Source organism: Nanorana parkeri, unplaced genomic scaffold (genome assembly GCF_000935625.1).
Source record: "Nanorana parkeri isolate BGI_ZX_2015 unplaced genomic scaffold, ASM93562v1 scaffold77, whole genome shotgun sequence".
In the NCBI taxonomy this organism is placed as follows: domain Eukaryota; kingdom Metazoa; phylum Chordata; class Amphibia; order Anura; family Dicroglossidae; genus Nanorana; species Nanorana parkeri.
The window spans coordinates 1316983-1338828 of record NW_017306345.1 but is presented as its reverse complement, the minus strand read 5'-3'; the positions used below and the strand labels follow the sequence as shown (position 1 = coordinate 1338828).

The 21846-nt window shown below is 42.9% G+C and overlaps 1 protein-coding gene across 1 annotated transcript in view; it reads right to left on the bottom strand.

Moving 5' to 3' along the window:
• Nucleotides 1-21846, bottom strand: part of SRGAP2 (SLIT-ROBO Rho GTPase activating protein 2) — a 100286-nt gene that overhangs the window by 39371 nt on the left and 39069 nt on the right. Inside the window, exons 6-10 of the mRNA XM_018576830.1 lie at nt 19988-20116; nt 15291-15512; nt 10463-10564; nt 9249-9446; nt 5318-5402 (exon numbers count right to left, since the gene is read on the bottom strand). Coding sequence (XP_018432332.1) covers nt 5318-5402; nt 9249-9446; nt 10463-10564; nt 15291-15512; nt 19988-20116 — 736 coding nt within the window. The remainder of the gene's footprint in view (nt 1-5317; nt 5403-9248; nt 9447-10462; nt 10565-15290; nt 15513-19987; nt 20117-21846) is intronic.

Below are 21846 nucleotides of genomic sequence, written 5' to 3'. Positions count from 1 at the left end.
CAGTGCACAAATTTAGATATACGGAAATGCCACCAACCTTGCAAAAATCGTACGATCAGTTGAAGATTTTCTAACCTGCTGGTTAGTCAAAAGTCAATCGATTGTACAGTATTTGCGGTTGTACACTGCCCATCAACCTTACGAATATCGGACGAAAACACGATTGCATACGAAAATCGGCCGATAATCGCAAGGTGTATGGGCACCTTAAGAATGAAGCAAACTGTCACACGTAGCGCCTCAAGAAAACAGACCAACACCTGTTGGAGACTTTAATGATGGACAGGTGGGCTTATTTGCAACTATAGTGTCACTAATTTGCTGTATTAATGCCCCCTAATGATGGATGGGGGGGGAGAGATTGTTTGAATAAGGCCACAACAATCAAACACAAATAATAATACCCAAGAAAAATCAGGTTTTCTAATGTTTATTGTATTATATAACATATTAGAACAAAACATTGAGCATTCAACAAACATATTGAAAACGATAGCTGTTTACAATGAATGTAAAAAATATCAAATATTTTTCAAAGGGAAGCGCATCATCACACGTTGGCGCACTCTCAGGAAGGTTCAGAAGAATGTGATGGAAAACAGCCAAAGTGGTTCTGCAAAGTTAATGTCCACTTTCGCTGGCAAAATTAGGAAGGCCTTCACCATATGTTTGTTGTGTTCCTATCCACATAGAATATCTAAAAAATAATTTTTTTACCTTTAAGATATCTCTATTTTGCAGGCCCTTGCAAGCTTTTCTCAATTGCAGTAACAGGAAATTCTAACTGTCCTAATATAAAGTCCAAGAACAGATTAAGCCGAGCTCCTCATTACTATACAATGAAAGAAGCCAAGCTTCTAGCTCTTTAACCCTTTGTTAGGACAGACCGTTCAAATACTGTAGTTTACAACTGATAAATTAGATCTGCCAGCACAGTGCAGACAGGGTAATTTAGGGTACCTCTGGATATATTTTGTGCAAATGCTGTCCTTTGTGGATGATATGCACGTATTCCAGAGAGAGTGCTTCAGTTGAGGAGAGGAATGCTCCTTTCCTGGATCCGAACAACCCAACTGCAGCTTTTCTCCACAGCCTATATCATGTAATGCAGAAAACACCAGATCACAGGGTAGTAGACAAACACTTTCCAATTTGTTGTGGCTTGTAACAGATGAAAAGACTAATTGTCCACTGCCAGTGTTCTTTGGGGATCCTCCATAGAGACAGTGGGGGTGATTTACTAACCTAAACACACGCATGCACCAGGTGCGTGTGATTTTTACACAGCAAAACATTTATCAACCAAAAAGTCTCTAAAAGCATATTTCCACTAATGCCATATATGGAAAAATCATGCACATGATGCATATATAATGCATATATAATGCTGCTTCACAGTTTAGGCAAAAATGGTTAGCTCATGCACTTACATTCCTGCATTCATCAACGCAAGCAACACAATGTAGAGCTAATTTACACAACATCACCTTGCAATTCATGCAGGGCTTTGCACAACACACCTGATGGGTGTGTACACACTACAAAGGTGTCTAGATTCCACCAATAGATCATGCTGGGAGGGAAAACACTACAGAGGTGTATACTTGTTCGTGGTGTGTTTATAAAGGTTAGTAAATCAACCCCAGTATGTCTATTTTACCCATTCCCACTCCAGCTTTCTCATAAGTAATGGCCAAAACGATCCTCTTCAGCCACCATCTGCAACCCCATCTCTGGCAGCCTGCTCCCCTTTCTATGGCAGCAAAAATCCCAATCCCTTCCATATTCTCCTAATCCTCCCTGCCTAGTTCCTCCCAACTCCTCTCCCCCTACCTATTACCAAAACCTATGAAACTATTTTTTATTTTATGGGGGAAGTGCTACAGTGGTGCTAGGGGAATTTCTGCTGGTGCTTAAGTACCATCATATATCCCCCTGATGCCACCCCTAGGAGTGGTACAGAAAGGGATGGGTGGGGGTAGGAGGTGTTCTGTAATCCAACAGGCAAGGCTGACAACACTGGTTGGGATTTCAGTTTGGCAGAGGAACTGTGCTGTCAGCCCAAACTGGATTTTAGGCAGATCAACAGGTATCTGTCTCTACTTGCAGCATTTATAAAGGAATAAAACTTGGGGAGGGCTGGAATCATGGAGATTAATGATCTCCTTTAAGGTTTGTATGTTTGCATTTTGCAGGGAACCCAGACCTCTTCTAATGGAGCATTCTGTTTTTCACTTTCACAGTTACTGTAGAAGCTCCGGTCCGTTAAAGAAAATGTTGATTCATTGAGGAGAGTCCATAAACTGGCTGCCATTGGACAAAAAACCCCCCAAAACTCTCCCCAATAAAAAAAAAAAAGTCAGTTTTCAAGTAGTGTGTTGTGAATCAATTACATGAAATTGTACTTTTAAACAAAAAATTACACCAGTTAGTAAAGCTGGCAATATCTTCCTTTGTTCAGCTTGCGGGCTAAAGGAAAAAACCCCAAAACATTCATCCATCTACACAAAAGGTTTGATGATCAAATTTTCCATGACAGATAATTGTAAGCTGACAGTTGCAAACTGTCAAGAGAACACAAACATTGACTGTAGCTGTTTGGCTGCAGACACTGTCCAGCTGACAATTTTCTGCCCAGTTCCTTTGACAACATTTAATTGCATAATCGACTTTTCAAGCCAGAAATGCCATCCAGTGTTATAATTTCAATTTACAAATTCTAACAGTGTCTGCCCAGCTTACCTTTGTACAGCTATATAGAGCAGAAACTAAAAAACTGAGAGTATACACAATGAACTAGATAGGGTATTCAAAAAATTGTGAGCATATTTCTCACAAATAGGCATGGCAGAGATGTTTGGCCGGAGACCAGACTAGCATACAGAGGTGAATATAAATGTCTTCTCTTCCTACACGCTTACACACTGCACGTCTGCCCAGCTGCAAGGAATCTAGGAAGAGAAATATATAAACATGTGTACAATTGTTTCTAAACATCTGTAAATATGAGGGTGTTATGTGGCAGGGAAACAATTAAGCTAGGTTATAATTGGTTTAATTAAGATCTGCTCCATTTCAAATGTTTGACTATAGTTGCACAAGTTAAATGCTATCAAATACATGTTATGTGCACCCCAAACCACCAGGGACATATAGAATTTTTTTTTACCTGCATTGCATGATTGTTGTCAGCCGTGGAGGTAGCTTCTTCAAAAGATAGTAAAAAGTAGCTACCATCATTCTGGTAAAATTATAGAACGTCTCGGCATTCGCATAGCGCATCGACGTGAATTCCTTACATGGCCTCTTCAGAAGCAATAGTGTCCAATACCTGTCACGACGTTTTTGCATTCTATTCCGCCTTCTCCTGCTCAGATAGCCATAACAAAACATAGGTCGAGACGAAATGTGGATAACTCCATGATGTTAGACACACAAAACAGTGGTAGGTACACTTAGAAAAACACTACCGCAATCCCCAATAGTATAATGCGGTTTGGAAAGCACAATTCATGTTGGGTGAAAAATCAAGAATCCTGTCAACGGATGTCTAGGTCCAGGTAAAAAAAACCAAAAGGTTTGCATCCTTTTCTGTTTTTGCGGGCCTGGATGAATGAACGGATGTAAATTGATGTAAGCCGACATTGTCAGTTTATGCCCAGTTAAAGCTTCTATTATAAACTTTTTTTCTACTTTTGCTCACTTTCACTTGAGGTACAGGGAGGGGGGGGGGGGGGGGGGGGGTCAATGCACATAATATTCTTTGCATCCGCTTTGTGCAGCATTCATGGCCAGGGATGTCACTGAGACATTCATTTGGTCCATGGCAGCTCAGGCCTGTGGAACTCCTGTCTGCCATAGAGCCATAGGGTGGAGAAGGAGAGGCTGTGGCAGGAGGTGTTCCAGGCTGTGACCTCAAACTGGGCAACCCTCACTGATAAATAGCAGCAAAAGCTTTTGTCCTTTAATAAACCAGAAAAAAAAAATGAACACGTGAAAAACGGATGTAAGTGGATGGAAAACCAGACTTGCACTGAACTGAATTGATGTATAACCAAACTGAACACAGATGGGCATGCTAATGAAAACTAATTTGGTATTCATCAGTTTTTTTTTTTATGCAACTGAACTGATGCCACCCGTGTAAGGCCACTTTCACACAGCCGGTCTGATCGGGTCTGCCTGTCCATTTTTCAAGCTGACCTGATCGGATGCCCCAGGTGCCCATACACCTTACGATTATCGGCCGAAACTTTTCTTCAGATGATCGAATAGTCGTACGATTTCCGTACGGCAGCCCCATCCTGCCCCGATGATCGCAAGATGAATTTAGTCGTAATTAACGAAAGGCACCTGGACGAAATGCGGTAATTGATTTGCTGTATTTTCGTTCGCGCAAGCGCAGTGTAGATCGTACGACTTTTGACGGACGGAAACGCCAGCAACCTTACAAAAATCGTACAATCTAGCAAAGTTTTCAAACATGCTTGACCGTCAAAAGTCGTACCATTGTACAGTACTGTCGGTCGCACACTGCAATGGACACATACGATTGTCGTACGAAAAGTCGATCGCATACGATTATCGTACGATAAACGTAAGGTGTATGGGCACCTTACGATTATCGGACAAAAAACTTTTGCCCCATCCTGCCCAGATTATCGAAAAGGTTCAATCAGCGGTAGTTAAAAAAAACACCTGGACGACTTGCGGTAATTGACCGCAATTATTTTCGTTTGCGCATGCGCAGTGTTAATCGTACTACTTTTGACGGACGGAAACGCCACCAACCATGCGAACATCGTACGATCCACCAAAGTTTTCAAACATGCTTGACTGTCAAAAGTCGTACGATTGTACAGTACTATAGGTCGGGCACTCTGTTCACACGTTACGATTGTCGGACGAAAAGTCGATCGCATACGATTATCTACGATAATCGTAAGGTGTATGGGCACCTTAAGTCTATAGGCAGCAGAGTGTAAACGCACAGGCGTCTATTTACACCCGGTTACCCCCGGCTCCAGTCAGCTTCAGAACAACAAATAGATCAACAAAAGAGATGTGTTTCACTGGACCGGATTGGGTATAATCTGATAATGGACACATGTCTATTTACATGCGATTCCCCATAGACAGACATGGGGTCCAGCAATTGCAGTTTTTTCTTCCATCGCTAGAGCAAAAAACTGTACGGACAGAAAATGTCACAGTGTGGACATCCCCTCCGTACTGCTGTGATCACACGGATCCTCTCCTGATCAGCCTGCATGAAAGGGGCCTAAAAGGGGCCTTGGATTACAATTCAGCTTGCTACTCTCTCCCAGGGTCTTCTGTAGCTTGTCATGCTTGGCTTTTAGTTTCGTAATCAAATTTCGTCCCTCCAGGAATTCCTTCATCTTCTACAAAAAAAACAGTAAAATTAATCAGTAAGACCCACCAGTAGAACACAACCAATTCCTAGTTTAGCCCAAAGTTTTAAATGAGATCCAGAAAGTTCAATTTAATTTCAAAACTCAAATATACTCACAAGAATTGCATTTCAATAAGATGAAGATATTTACTACTCCAAAGTATGTGACAAATATTAAATCTTTATTGCATAAGGAAAAAAACATGCTAGAAAGTATGGCAAATCTTGCAGCTTAAAGAAACTCTTTCAGAAAAAAATATGTATTAAAAGCCATGCCATAATATTATCAGTAGAAGAGGAAGATAAATACTCCCCTTTTCCGATGCCTGAACCACCACATGCTGCTCCACTCCTGAGAGCCTCTCCCTCAAAGTCCACTGCCATACGGACACTTCAGGGAGTGTTCTTGTCATAGGCCCCCCACAGCTTTCCCTGGTTCCTTCTGCTGACCACCTTGTCACTACAGGATACATTTATTGATTTATTTACCTTTTTCTTTCACAGGTAACAAGACCTGCAACACAGTAACTTAGTGGTTAGTACTTCTGCCGTGCAGCATGGGGGGTCCCCAGTTCGACTCCTGGCCAGGACACTATCTGCATGTTCACCCCGGGCTTGCGTAGGTTTCCTCCGGGAGCTCCGGTTTCCTCCCACACTCCAAAGTGTGGTAGGTTACTTGGCTCTTGTCTAAATTGGCCTAATGTGCATATATATGTATGCATGTGAGATCGGGACCTTAGATTGGAAGCTCCTTGAGGGCAGGGATTGATGTGAAGGTACAGTTTGTAAAGCGATGCATAAACTGTCTGCGCCATATATATAGCTGTAATAAAATACTTATTTTATACAACAGGGATGCTTTATGGCAAGAGGCTAATCACAAAGAAATGCAGCAGGGAAATCTACATCCATGAAACACTACAATAATGGCTTAAAAAACAGTAATTAATAAATTCCTGCTATAGAAAAAGTAACCTCTAGGATCCAGTTTAATTTGGGAACCATATTGAGATATAAGCATCACTAAGCACCTTTCCTGGCAGTGCAAAGAGCAATGATCGTGTACAAAGTGCAACAACCCATAGCTATCAAATTTCATGTCAGAAAGTGCACCACTGAAGTATTTGAATAAACCACCACTACAGTGTGCATTTGGCTGAAGTGTATTTCCACTTTTGCACCAAAACTAGGAGAACGCTGACTTTATATTTTTAGGGAGAACTTAGGCAAGAGAGAAATGTGTGGGTACCACAAACTGCTAAATCAAAAAAAAGAAAAAAAAAGCCAACTTCAACAAGCTGCGCTCTTTACTAGGCAATACTGTGACCAAATATTATTAACATTGAACACAAATGATAGTGGGAGTGCTTTAAGGGTGTGTTGAATATTAGCGCATTCATCTTTGCATGCCACTAAACAGCAATTATAAGAGAATATTAAACTTATGTGGCTCAATGCTACTGCCTTCAAAAAATGCAAAATGGAAGGGACAGCCTCAGCATTTAGAGGTGACACTGAATGCTATAGGAAAGGAGTACATTCATGAGTCATTAACTGCCGCCCGGCTTCCTGATTGGCTGGGAAGCAGGCTCCATGTTCCCTAGCAGCACTGCCGGTCAGAGGAAATCTTTCACTGACTGGAGCTTTCGGTATCGGGGGAGAGTATCAGAGCATTTGGGGAGAGTATGGGGATCAAATGCATCCCTAATAAAAACTTCTTTAAACTCGAGCTTCATTCAACTTTTTTTTATGGAACCACAAACTTCAGCCCTCCTATAAGGTTTTAATAGAGGTGAAACACTGCGATTCTTGACTGCATTAGACATAAATGGTTAATTTCAGTCTGTAGCAGAAGTTCAGAGGGCAATAAATCTACTCTAAGACTGATAAGGAAATGCTTCTAATGCATAGTGTGGGATCTGTGACTAGAGGATCCTGAACTCTGACTTCAGTCCTTCTATACTGGAAACTTCACAATTTAGTTTTCCTAATATTTTGCTAGTGCTGCACTGCCGACAGGCTGCTTTGCCTTTTGCACAGCAAGAAAATGCTCCCCTATTATGGGTATCGCATGTGCAATTTGGTCTTGCCCATAAACCAGGGGGTACTGCCCATAAACCAACTCAAAGACCAAGAAACACTAACCCATCAGTCTGTAGATCACACTGAAGTTGAAATGTGCTTAATTTTAAACAATTTGCAGAGCTCCTTCAATACCTTTGTCATTAAAATGGGGAACATGTTTTTGTGAACATGTGAATTTACTCCTATGCAATAAGCTTTGATTATGTTTTTTTTTTTTTTTTTTTTTTTTTTTTTTTTTTTTTTTTTTTTTTTTTTTTTTTTTTTTTTTTTTTTTTTTTTTTTTTTTTTTTTTTTTTTTTTTTTTTTTAAAAGGGACCACCTTTGGATATCGGATAGCATAGTCAAGAACCACCAAACTGTATTGCTGTCCCGCAGCTGACTTGTCAAAGGGACCCACCAAGTCATAAAAAGATTGTGATTCAAAGCAAAATGGGGGAACTGCACATACACCCCATGTTTCTGTGGCTTACTATTTAACACTGTGACCTAGCCCTTGGAGGGCGATCAGATTAGTGTTTCTAATCTGAGCACTAAGAAAATTTTCTCTGGAGGCCTCCAGGTCTGGTTCAGAGAAGGCCTTAGCTTTGAAGCGGACAAACACCGCCAGTGGACCCGAATCAAACTCTGCACGTTTACATTTCTCCTTATGCAGATCAAGCTTATTCTTAAACTGAAGTGTGACAGTTTTTTTAGCAGAACATTCCTCCTCATTAGGGGCTGGGGCAGTCTCATCTGATAAACAGGTCATGTTGCATCTCTGGCATCTTAGGGAGACAGTTCCCACTGGGCTGGGCCACAGTAATCATACACATCGCTGTGAACACAGATGACACCCACCTGTTCTCCAGGAACCAGTTTTCCCTGCAAACTGTCATTTTGGAGAAGAGTAAAGACACTCCCAGAATCAAGGAGTGCAATGATCTCCTGACCAATAACCCGCACTACACACTTGCGCGGATTTACAATTTTAGCAGTGCATGCCACCCATGTATACACGGAGCGCCATTTGGCCAAGTCACATTCCCACTGTTTGTCTTGCTTTGGGCACTGGGCCAGCAGATGACCCAGTTGGTGGAGGTACAGCAACGAATTTCAAAACGTTCTCCATTAACCCACCTGTTCTCAGGAGGGTTAGGTGATGGGGTGCCATTAGTGGGAGTCTTACACCCAGGGATAAAATAGTGCAGTCACCTGCTGGCATCATTGTGCCACAGTGAACCGCAAAGCTGCTCTGGTGCAACTCTTGATGAAGGCCCCCTAAGAAGACAACATACAAAACAGTGCAGGATGACCCACCCCAAGCCTTAGCTGTCTCAGCACTTCAGCTTACAGCCAGTCTTTGAGCAGATGCATCAGGCTATAGAGCTACACAGACAGGTTTAACCTCATCAAAGCACCAGGCACGGACACAGCTGGCCCTCATGCTAAGAGTCACTCACAGCCTGGGCAATATTTCAGGCTTCAACACCTTAAAGTCACGTGCTGATTCCAGGACCAAGTCCAACCATGCCTACTGGGGATCTGCAATCAGAATACGAGCCAGCAAATCCGCCCACTCCATCTCAGACTGTCCTTGTCTAGTGGCAGCCTTATTAAAAATGCATCAGACATGCTTAAATGATAGCTGGCGAATATATTTCCATTATCGTTTGTATGACATTCACCAATTCATATCGGGACATTGTTTAACTAGCACTATCAAAAACAACAGTACATGCATAAGGAAAAGGCTTATCCTAACCCCTCTTACCGTAAAATAGAACTGCTCTGTTTCTTGTTGGTTGGCACGCCTCTTCGCTATACTTGGTTTGCTCATGTAGGTCTCAGACACGGTTGACTTCACAGATTCCATTGAGTTGCTGTATTGGAAGCAGTCTGACACATCAAAGTCGTCCACACTCACCATATCTTGAATGGTCTGTAGCGTAGCTTCCATGGTTTTTTTTACCTTAAGTTAAAGAGAAAATGTAAAAAAAAATGTTAAACTATTCAGAACTGTCTACCTTACCAAGTACATTATGCAAGGTGAACAAAATCGGGCCCCATAAAGACATAAAAATATTCATACAAAAGTACTTCTACTAGGTTCACACTAGGGCCATCCGTGACAATGCGGCAATCCTGCACGAAACGGCACGTTACGTGTTGCAAAAAAAAAAAGGTACATATACCTCTCTTTCAGCGACTGCTGTGCAGATATAGCCCCATTGGACTCAATAGGGTCGCCCAGCAATCGCTGTGTGCAATCACTAGTCCTGGGATCGCAGATATCTGAAACTAGCCTTAAGATTTTAAAACCTTCAATATATCCAATAAAATTAATAAATGACATGTGATACAGACTAGCAATAGCATTAACACATCTGTGCTTGCTCTAATGGGCCGGCACAGCTGGCTCTGCCTCTAGAAAAGCAGAGCCAGCTGTCACTCAGGTGGCGGGGTGGATCCCGACAATATTGCTCGGAACTTTAGCGGCCGCAGCGCAGCTTGCGCTGTCATATACCCAGCTATATGACAGGGCTTTGGGTTACAGGAGGACACAGTAAATGTGCTCCTGTGACCCTAAACAGAACTATGGCCAACAAAGGTTGGGCCATAGTTCTCTTTTAATCTGTCATTGTACTTCGATACTGAAAACGGTAACCGTTTTAGCTACCGAAAACTGGTTGATTATGGTAGGGCAACATTATTTCCCATCAGGTCTAAAAATTACTTTCCACATTCTTGTATGTAGCAAGTGACTCAGAAAATACTGAAAACAGAAGGCCAATCAAAATAACAATCTTTAGTCCCCTGACCCCACACACATACAACTGAGAACATGCATCGGATGTGCCTAAAATGTTGTGCGAAAATGTCGAAGGCCAGTGTGGCATCTAGGCAAATAACATTAATAAAGAAAACTCTGTACTTTCAAAAAGGTCTTTAAAAAAAAGTCTTGCCATCTGTACAAACACGCCATACCTCTTCATTTTCTATCTCCAGAGTAGACAAACGGCACTGGAGCTGCTGACACCTTTGTGCCAACTCTCCTTGTAAAGGTTGCTGCACACAGAGCTGGGATATCTAAAAGAAAGAAAGTAGGACTGGTCATTGGTTAAGGCAGTCATGAGTTGCTGTGCCGAGTCCATTAAGGGGCATACGAAGTCAAAGACCTTTAGGTTACACTGCTGCCTACAGGATTGCACACACTGAAAAACAAAACAAACTATAGGCCAGCCCAGGGTATAACTCCTTGTACTATTAGCATCCATCAGTTTTGTAGCAAAGCAGTACCAAGAGCATGATCAAAACAGAAGGCTGGGAAATGTGGCCCTCAAAAAGGACTCCAAGAAAAGACATAGGGTTTTTAACTTGTGGAAATCCTTTTCCTGGAGTAGAGTATAGGACACAGGCACCTTAAATCAGTCTGGGATATATGCAGCCACCTTCAGATGACTGGACGCTGGCAAACAGAATTGTGGGACAGCCCAAAAACCCCTCCCATTCTCAGAAATCCTCAGTTTTGTAGCAAGCAATGAGAGGAAAACTGCCAGCACAGAGTAGAGGGTGTCCCTTACTGTACACCAAGAAAAGGATTTTACAGAAAAGTTTTAAAAAATCCAATTTTCTTAGTTGTACAGTAGAGGACACAGACTTCTTAAATCGCATACTCTGGGTCGCAATCCAACTGAGGGGTGGGCAACACTCCAAACTCAAAGAGCAGCCTGAAGTTCCGTACAGTCAAAGCTGGTGTTAGCAGAGGCCTGAACATTCACCCAGGAAAATATAACAAACGTATGGAGCCAGCAACGGGTGGTGGCCTTGAAAACTTGAAAAAACATGTCTGGTGCTGAAATGGCACTAATAAACCTAGTCGAGTGAGCCTTAAATGGAAAGGGATGATCCCTATCCTTTAAGGATTAGATTTAGTGATGACCGGCTGAAGCCATCTAGCAATGGTGGAATGAGATGCAGCATGCCTCTTGTATGAGCCCTCATACAAGATGAAAAAAGTTGTCCGATTGACGGATAGAGACAGTGAATGAAATGGTGACCAAGGTAGTTGCGCTAGGATATATGAAAAAATCAGGAACCAAAATACAGAAAAAGAAAAAATATAATATCAAAAAATATAATATCAAAAAATGTGATCCAAAAGATTATAACCCAGCAGCAGCAATATCTATCGAGGTGATCAATTGTGAGCCAGTGTGCTGCGCTTGGTATTGTGATACGTGCTATATTTATACCACAAACGAAACCAATACAAGTGATCAAATCCTACTTGCAACTAAATGCAATGGTACACTTTACCTACCTGCACCCCATTCACACTGCAGGGAATCTCTTTGGAAAGCTTCAGAGCTGGGCAAAGAGAAGGCAGGATAATGTCCTCATTAAGGTGCAAGGAGGAAACTACCTTGTGAAGGCCTAACAGCTGTACAATGTTTTCCTATAAAAAAAAAGTGAGTGAAAGCTGGGATAGCTTTCACGCACCCCCTACTGGCCATCCCAGGCTCTGCTGTCCCCCATGTGGACCTGGGACAGCAGCCCTCTGATCACTGAACCCCAAAGCAATACATATTACATCACTTTCAGTCTGTCATTTTGCAGGCTGTTGCAGCTCGAGAAGAAGCTGTGAAGCACGATCTCTGCTTCAATAGGTTCTTTAGAGTCCCTAGGTAACATTAGGGGTCTAATAGAACCCTGATGTCACCATAAAAAGGGCCTGTCACTGTAGTCATATATATATATATATATGCTCCTGTGACCCTAAACAGAACTATGGCCAACAAAGGTTGGGCTATAGTTCTCTTTTAATCTGTCATTGTACTTCGATACTAAAAACAGTAACCGTTTTAGCTACCGAAAACTGGTTGATTATGGAAGGTCAACATTATTTCCCATCAGAAGGTCTAAAAATTACTTTCCACATTCTTGTATGTAGCAAGTGACTCAGAAAATACTGAAAACAGAAGGCCAATCAAAATAACAATCTTTAGTCCCCTGACCCCACACACATACAACTGAGAACATGCATCGGATGTGCCTAAAATGTTGTGCGAAAATGTCAATTGCATCACACGTTGCATATCACCATTAATGTCGGAAGGCGAGTAATAATTCTACGACCATAAATCACTGTTAACACTAAACTGATGAGGGGTAAAAGCTTTTAACCATTTTGCTGTCAAGGCCTTTGTTTGTTTTCATTTTTTGCACATTATATAATCCACATTTTAGGCCTGAAAATTACTTCAAACCCCTAACCGTATATATTTTCTAAAGGCCAACCCTGTAGAATAAAAAATGGTGGCAGCTGCAAATTTTTATGTTGCATGATATTGGCGCAACTCTTTATCAAACCAAAAATGTAATGAAAAATGCACCTGTTAATTTTAGTGCCCCAGAACACAAAACAACCACTTTTTTTTAATGTAAAATAAAAAAAGATGGAAGGTTACAAGTAAATAGATACCCAACATGCCCAGGTTAAAAATTGTGTGCATCCGCAAAACAGCGACAAAATTCAGTACCCCAAAAAGTCCATAGAGGATGCTTTAAAAACCCCTAGAGGTCATTAGTTTAGAGATATGCGTAAATATCGGCACTAGAATTATTGCTCTCACTCTGGTGTGTGCAGCGATACCAAACCCGATCGTTTTGGTACATAGGCGCACCCGAAGCATGTATGCACGAATGCGTGTGCTCAGGACATTAACATTTAAAAAAAATAATTTTTACATTTTATTCTATATTTTTTTTAAATCTTACTTTGTCATCAAAAAGGGGGGTTTACAAGCCCTTCATGTGATCGCATATTGGTAGTGACTGGTCCTCTAAGGTGATACTGGGGGTCCAAAAGACTTTCAGCTTTAAATAAGCTATTGAATGCAGCTTTAGAAGCAATCTGGTGGCAGCTGAGCCGCCAGAATCGCCTCTATAGTAAAGCTAGTATACTAGCCTCCTCCCGTGACCCAAAGCTCAGATGGCCCGCGATATACTGCAAGCGCCGCAGCCGGATCCCAACAATACTGTTGAGATTTACTCAGCTTCATGAGTGACAGCTGGCTCTGCCTATCTAGAGGCAGAGCCGGCTGTGCCTGCCCCCTCCCCCGTTGGTTCCTCCACTCAGCGCTGGAGGATCGGAGAGGGGGGAATCCCTGCGGGGAGCAGTGACCGACAGTCACCGCTCACTGCAGGGAGACTATAAGGAAGTGAGCGAATCGGCTGCATGTTTCTGCTCACTTACCGATTGATAGAAGCTGTCACAGGTCGGTTCTGAGTGGAAACACTCACCTCATAGATCACCTTTAAGTTTATTGCAATTTCAAGATGCACAAAAATGTAAGGCTTGGCATGTTTGGTATCTATATACCCAGGTGGATGTTCAGGCCTCTGCTAACACCAGTTTTGGCTGTAGAGTACTTCAGGCTGCTCTTTGAGTTTGGAAATGTTTACTTGTTGGTTCTTCTGGGACTGTTTCTTGTTTGGTGTGCTGCCCACCTCTCAGTTGTATTGCAAACCAGGGTGTGTGATTAAGAAGCCCGTGTCCACTACTGTACAACTAAGATGCCTAGGCTTCTTCTACTAGGGCAGTACTCATCGCTAGTACTGTCATTTATAAAGTTATCTAAAACACCACCAAAGAGATGTTAACCATCAAAAGACATGTGCAGCAATTGTATTTTACACTGTTGTTCTGAATACCAACATTTTAACCAGTGAGTTCACCACATAGTACAGGAGATAATTTGGGAAATAAATCAGGCAATATCAACTAACCAGTCTACACAATAACGTAGGGTGGCAGGCATAAGCACTAAGCACTCTACAATTACATAACAGTAAGAATAGTAGTTGCATATGGAGACAAACTGAAGGGAATTTATCAAAACTGGAGCAGTCAAAATCTGGAGCAGCTGTGCAGGAAAACCAATCAGCTTCTCTCTTTCATTTTTAAATCTTAACTGAACAATTTGGAGAAACTGATTGGTTGCCATGCACAGATGTTCCAGATTTTGTCTGCTCCAGTTTTGATACATTCCCCCCACTGTATGTTTGTCCCCTAAGGCTTGACAGACTGACCCTTTTTGGTCTTGTCCCCTAAGATTTGATAGACCACATCAAAGCCTGCTAGCGAAAACAAAGATTTTGCGACAGTGCATTTAGCAGCGAGAGGTCTGCTTTGCGGAAACATCAGGGATCTACATCTCTCAGGAACTTTTTCAGGAAAAAAGTAGAGACCGATATTGAAAGTTTAAAAGGCCAAAAAGTGCTCAGAGCAGAGCCCTTCAAGGATCGCAACACAGAGGATCGTCAAACATACTCCCCTCAACGTTGGAGCATCCCCGGCCTGCTTGGCATTACACCGAGTGTAACTCGGGCTCAGAATTGCATGTAAATATGGTTACCGCAAGGCTTGTAGTTAACCGTACTTGCAAGATGAAGCAACTCTTGGGGATAATGCTAAGGAGATGAAATAAAGCAGGTTGCAGGCGCAAGCTGCCTAAGGAGTTACTAATCACTGGAACCCAATCTGAAAATACTGATTCTAATTTCATGGATTTGAAGTGGTACGTGAACAGAGGGGTGTACTTACATCTTCCAAGGACAAATTTGTTTTTTTGTTAATTTAGATTATGATAATCAATATGCCATTTCAAGGACATCACTTTAATTGTAGGCATTGTTTGAATTAAATCGAATGTTTGCCTGTTCAAATATGTTGAAAGTCAATTTCCATAGAGGGTACATACTTTTCATGTTTTATGTATGTAATGGATGATGCAATAAAGACAATACTTACTGTATCCCCCATGTGTGGATGAAACTCAAACTTCGTAGGAGGGCAAAAAACATTGTTGGAGGTTTCCATGAGACGTTGCTTGTCAGCAGTTGCATCAAGATTTTCTGTTGCATTCTCCAGGGTCTCCAGTCCCTCTTGCTTGGAGTGCTGCAGGTTGAACTCAGCAGAGAGGAAAGTACGCAGGGCACGATGCAAACTTGAATGGTAGCCTAGATCACAGCACTTTAAAAGTATAGGCAAGCACACAAGTTATAAAATTGGCTAATTTCTAGAATATACTGACAACTTTATTTTGGTGTATGCATAATTTTTGTACATAATTTAACTCTTACCAAATATTAGAGACACTGCAAAAAGCAAGCATCGCCTAAGGAGACCACATAGAATTGACATGTCCATAGAAAAGTGTGCCCAATCCTAGAACAGCTAATTTGGAATGTTGTGTTTAAAGTTAGAGTGGACCTTAACCCCCTTTCACTAAAAATCCCTTCAGCATGCAGCTCTGCAACATATTTTTTTCATTTACTTACAAATGCAGTTTATCCACTTTCTGGTCCTCTTGGGCACATGTGATGTAATTGTGCCCAGGCATTGCATCCTAGAAAGATTACATCAGCAGAGCATTGCTGGGAAATCTCATATGTAATCTCATGAAATCTCTGGGAAAGGCATTTTCCTCCCCTGAGATGTGCATGGTCACATGTCCTAGTCACATGTGCCAGAGTTCCAGGAAGTAAAGATACAGTAACCTGCCCTTTGTAAAATGGCCACTGTAAGAAATCGGGAAGAAAAGAGAAAGGTATGCAAAGAATACAGAGCCTGCAATTATCTGGAAGTATGTGTTTGTAGATTGTCATTACTAAACATGTCATTACTAAACATTTCTAAAAGGTGCCTTTGTGGTTATTTTAAAGATATGGGTAAAGTTTCTCTTCAAGTGTAAATAGGTTATTGTAGTGTTTTACTGTTGTGGCCAAAAGTATTGCTATACCAATTTTCCCAAAGAATCCCTTTTTTTTTCTTTTAAATCAACACAAGTAAATGGCAGTCACCATACTTTATTATAAAGCCCACTCAACAGACAACATCCTTTGAATTAGGACTAAACATATTTTAACAAATACATTGCCCCCACACTGTGTGTGCATAATTATGTGTCCGCCCTTACTGTGTCAGTTCTGATGTCATTCACGTGCGCCCGCTCGTCAGCCTGACACTGACAAACTGCACAACTGCCGTGACACTGACCCAGTGCTTGTCTACCCTGAAATGGCTGTAAGGGTATGTGTGCGTGTCTCTACCCACCCAGACGCTAGGTTTTTGTGAGTCTGCCCTGGGAAAGTGTGTGTGTGTGTGTGTGCACTCATTATCCTTTGCATGCTGTATGTCCCGTAACACTGTGTATAGACCATGATACTGTAGGAGAACCATGACTGTGTACATCTGCCCTGAAGTTGTCTGCCCATCTTCTGATACTGTCTGCATGTGCACACCTGTCCTGACATAGTATCATTGTGCGAGTCTGTCCTGACGCAGTGTGTCTACCCGGGCATTGTCCATATGCATGTCTCTGCCCTGACACAGTGTGTGTATTTGTCCTCTCTGACACTAGGTGTGTATGTCTTCCTGACACAGTCTCAACCCTGATGCTGTCTTTGCATCGGCCCTGATATTGTGTGTGCCTGCCCTGATGCTGACATGGTGTGCATTTGCCCTGACACTGTGTGTTTATATCTCTCCTGACAGAGTGTGCATGTGTCTAACCCGACACTGTCTGCCTCTGTCCTGACACCGTAAGTGCGCATCTGCCCCGACACTAGGGGTGTACGCATCTGCCCTGATGCCGTCTATGTGTGCGCATCTGGCTTGGTGCTTTGCATGTGCGCATCTGTCCACGACACTGCGGGAGCATGCGCCTGCCCTAAAACTGTCTTTGTTCTAACACTGTGTGTGTGTGCTCCGACACGGTGTCTGACATTATGTGGGTGTTTTCCTGCCCTGTTGCATGTGTCTGCCCTAAAAACTAGGTTTGTGCATGTCTGCTCTGACATTGCGTCTCTACACATCTGCGATGTTTGTGCGTGGTTACCCTGCAGCTGTATGTGTACATGCGTCTGCTCTGATAGCGTAAGTGTTTTGCTTGGCACGGGTGCTCATAGTGACAGCGAATGGTGCTACCAGACAACTGTAGATAGATGTCACCAGCACACCAGAATCATTTGAAATCCAAAGTGTTAATTGACAGAAACTTAATTTCACCAGAACAACAGAGTGGTGGTCCTGACACTAACACGGAGTGAGGGGGCTCATCTGCCCTGAGGCCGTTTATGCACCTGATACAGGGCTCCTGCCCTGATGTTATATGAGAACGTCTGTCCTGACGCAGTATGTGCATGTCTGTCCTGATGTGTGTGCTCATCGGCTCTGAGGCGAGCATCTGTCTGACGTAGCATGCATCCATCTGCCCTGTTGTGTTTACTCCAGCCCTAATGCGTCACTTCCGGTCCCATAGAATAGGGTGGAGATCGGTGAACGGACGTTCGCCACTCTCCTCCTCAGCCGACACCAGAGATGCCGGACTTTTAAGCTTCAGTACAATAAATGTGGATAACCAGAAAACGCTCTAAACCACCAACTCAGTAACATGCATGGCAGAAGTGATGGTGACAAGGAAGACAACCTTGCAAGTGACTAGGGTCACACCAAGGGCGGGGGGGGCTGGTATGCAGGTAACTCCATGCACACAGGTCACCAAGGAGGAGACAGCAAAATCACCAAGGCAGAAATGTGGCCCTTGATAGTATTCAAGGCTAAATGCCGATCTAGTCTAGACTAGAGGAAACATAGTGGGATGCATCAAGTGAAAATTTTTGGGATTAATCTTCCTCACTGTGCACCAAGTGCAATGGTAGACTTTACAGGAGGATGACTTCCTAGCCTTTAGAAACAGGGATAACAGCCTCCAAGAGGTCTCTGTCTTTAAAGACCTGAGCTTCAACAGCCAGGTGGTTAAAAGCAGCCACCAAGAAGTCGGGTGGATACTGTTCCTTGGGACACTAGGCCTGAATGATCCAGAAGTGCCCATGTAGAGTCTGCAAGTAGCTTAACTACAACAACTACAATCTCCTGGGCCAGTTGGAAGCAATGAGGATCACCAGAATGCACTCCATTTCGATCCTGCAAAGGAGGAGAGGCAGGATTTCCAGAGGAAGGAAAGCATAGATCCGGCTGAACGTATCCTGCACCCACAGCAACAACACAGGGATAAAAAAATATGCATCCCTGATATCCACTGATTCCAGAGAATATCCCAGGTAAGAAAGAAAGATGACAGAGCAGGGAGATTCCATTCAGAATTTATGGACCCGTAGGAACACATGCAGGATCGTCAGATTGAGAATAGGATAGATTCCCCCCTCCCCATTTCTTTGCATTGTGGACAGTGAAAAATGTTGGAGTGAATCCCCTGGGACTTTTCCTCCTAAACAGGGACTATGACCCCCTTGAAAAGGAGCTGATCTTATTGGTAATTTGACAACAGAAACAAGGAGAAGGCAAAGAGTGAAATTTCAGCTTATAACCCTTTGCCAGGTTGCTCTGAATCCAAGCATCAAGAATATTCTGGATCCAGGGGGCAGAGAAGGCCAACACACATCCCCCCACTTTAGAATTGGGGACACCCCTTCATAATAAAGAAGGCTTGTTCCCAGACTTCGTGGACTTGGATGGCCAGGACATATGACAAAAATTGAGAGCCCAGGTTAGATTTAGAACCAGAGGCTTGGGAAGGTGGCAAAAGGAACCCTTTTTGAAGGAGGGAACAGAGGATTCAGCTACTAGAGGCTTTTGTGGTTAGAAGGTGGTCCTGCCCCTCGTTATTTCCTAGATAAAAGGTATTCAAGGATTCCCCAGGGAGTGAAGAGGAGAAGCAGCACAGCATAGGGCTAGTAGTATGCCCTCAGAAGGGACTGAACCATTGTTAAGCTGTGAGGCCCCAGAGCCTGATCCCCACACCTCCCCCAGGTCTATGATGCACCATTGCTTGAGAATAAGACCCCAGTATTCACGAAGGTGAAGGATGCCTGGGGAGCAAGCACATTAGGCAGCAGCAGTAAATCATCACAGCAGTTGGTAAAAATCCAGACTCCCTCAGTATGCAGAGTTGCAGGAACAGCCTGTGTAGCTAGGTCAGCATGTGTCAAAGGTAAAATGGCAGGCGCATGTGCAATAGAAACACCAGAGAGTTTGTTAAAAACAGCAGACTGTAATTTGTGTAGCTAGTTTTGAATCTTAGAAAACAAAATCATAACCTAAAGTTACTAGAAGAGGAGATACCAAGAAGCTGCTGCTAGGTTGCATACTACATGTAACAAACTGTCTAAACTATGCAGCACAGATAATCTTCAAAAGTATCATTTCATAGTCGTGGTTCTAGAGTTTCAACACAATCAACCATCACGCTACAGTCTTGCTGGCTAAAACATTCTCACCATTGTTCTGTTGCAGATAAATGTTATTTACAGTATAGCCAAGTTCAATCATAGTGCACATATAATAATAATAATAATAATAATAAAAAAACAGGATTTATATAGTGCCAACAGTTTGGAGGTGAAAATTTCCCAGTTGGGTCAAGAATAATTTGCATTTGCATTGCATCTAAAACAAAAAAACATAGCAAAGACATGGATTCTTACATCAATCAGGTCAGACATGTCATGAATGTAGTACTTGAAGACAGATGCGTTGGTCGCTTCAAGAGCCAATACATACTCATTTCGTGCTTTAATGGCCTTCACTTTGTTCTCTGTGTATTTGGCCTGTCGCTAGAGAGACAAAACAACTGAATCAAAACCATGGACCACATGGAATTAGGAGAAAACAAGAATCAATATTGGAGATAAAGTCTAATGGTCTATTCACACCAATTGAAGTGTGTTCCAGAGCAGTAGCTGCTGAAACGCACAGTAAAATCGCTCACTAAACTTCCCCCTTCGTTCTTTGGCGGGAGGGGGCGTGGCGGTGCATTGAAGTCAATGGCCCTCCGAGTGATCAGGCGCGTGGCAAAATATTGCCTGCCTGTCTACTGGGAACACAAAAAATAGAGCATGCAGCATTTTTTGCGTTCGCAGTGGACCGGAACACAGACAATATTTTGCCACGTGACCGATTACACTGCGAGCGAGCGCGGGGGGCGTAGCTGCGGTGCTATTGACTTCAATGCACCACCACTCCCCCACCTGCCCCAGAATAAAGGGGGAAGTTTAGTAAGCAATTGCTGTGCGTTCCAGCAGCTAGGGCTCCAGAATGCACCATAATTGGTGTGAATGGGCCCTTAGGCAGTGCATTTTTACCGCAATTTGGGACTGTCTTGGACAATCACTTCACCTGTTTCTTAGGCCCTAAGAGGCTCTCTAGATAACACGCACCTTTCTGCACTTTTGCTTTTACAGTGCTGGCCTGCACATCTGCCCCTCCTTCCTGGGGAACCCTGGGGAGCTGCTTACAGCACTTCGGCCTCCGGCGAGACCCACCGGACCCCTGCCGAGTCCCTATATAGCTCTGCTGAGGCCCTCCGGACTCCTGCTGTTGAGACCCTCCTGAGACCTTGGAGGCATCAGGTTGACACCATGGAGCAGCACAGAGTATGTAGCATCATATTCTGCATTGCTGTACAATTTATTGCTGGTATTTTTAGTCCTCCATAGCCAGTTGCCATTCGGCATTGCTGTATATTGTATTGCTAGGATTCGTAGTCATCTCTAGCTGATGGTGGTATTCTGCATGGCTGTATAATGTATTGCTAAGATTTGTCAACCCTTTACAGCTTGGAGTCAGTGGCAGACCTACAAAAGGGGACTGCAGCTGGGACTGGTCACTTGCACTTTACCACTGTCCTAAAATAATCAGTGTATGGTTTTCAAATATCTGTCAGGACAAAAAAAAAAAAAAGTATCTGTATTTGGTATCGGTATGTACTTGAGGAAAAGTATCGGTACTCGTACTCGTCTTGAAAATGGTATCGGTGCATCCCTATCTAGTACATTAGCGCTTTGCTCTAGGACCCATCATGACTAACACATGGGCACACAAATATATTAGAGAGTGGCCTCCCATAAAGAACAAGGCCTCAATTCTACAGTTAAATGGAGAAAGACCTTCCAACATTACTTTCAAAATATAGATGATGTTCTTTTTAAACAGGAGAGTCAGTTTCCTCCTTCATATAATCTTCCCTTTCTTCATAAAACACTACCCAGTTTTTCTTAGCTCAGATAAGACAAAGGGGGTAGCTATTTGCTTTGATAAAACGATCTCTCAATTTGATACACAAAGTCAAGGCCCTTGAGGGTCGTTATTACTGAAGGGTCATATTGAAGCAGTGGCGTAACCATTAGCGTATCTTCTCAGAAGCTGCACACAGCGTGCGCCGGTTTTAGTAACCAGCACGCGCTGTATGCAGCTTCTAACAGCATGGGAGACGGGAGGCTGCGCTTGTTGGATCCAGGAATCAGCTGATTAGTATTTAGGTCTCCCCACCCCCCAATGACAGTAC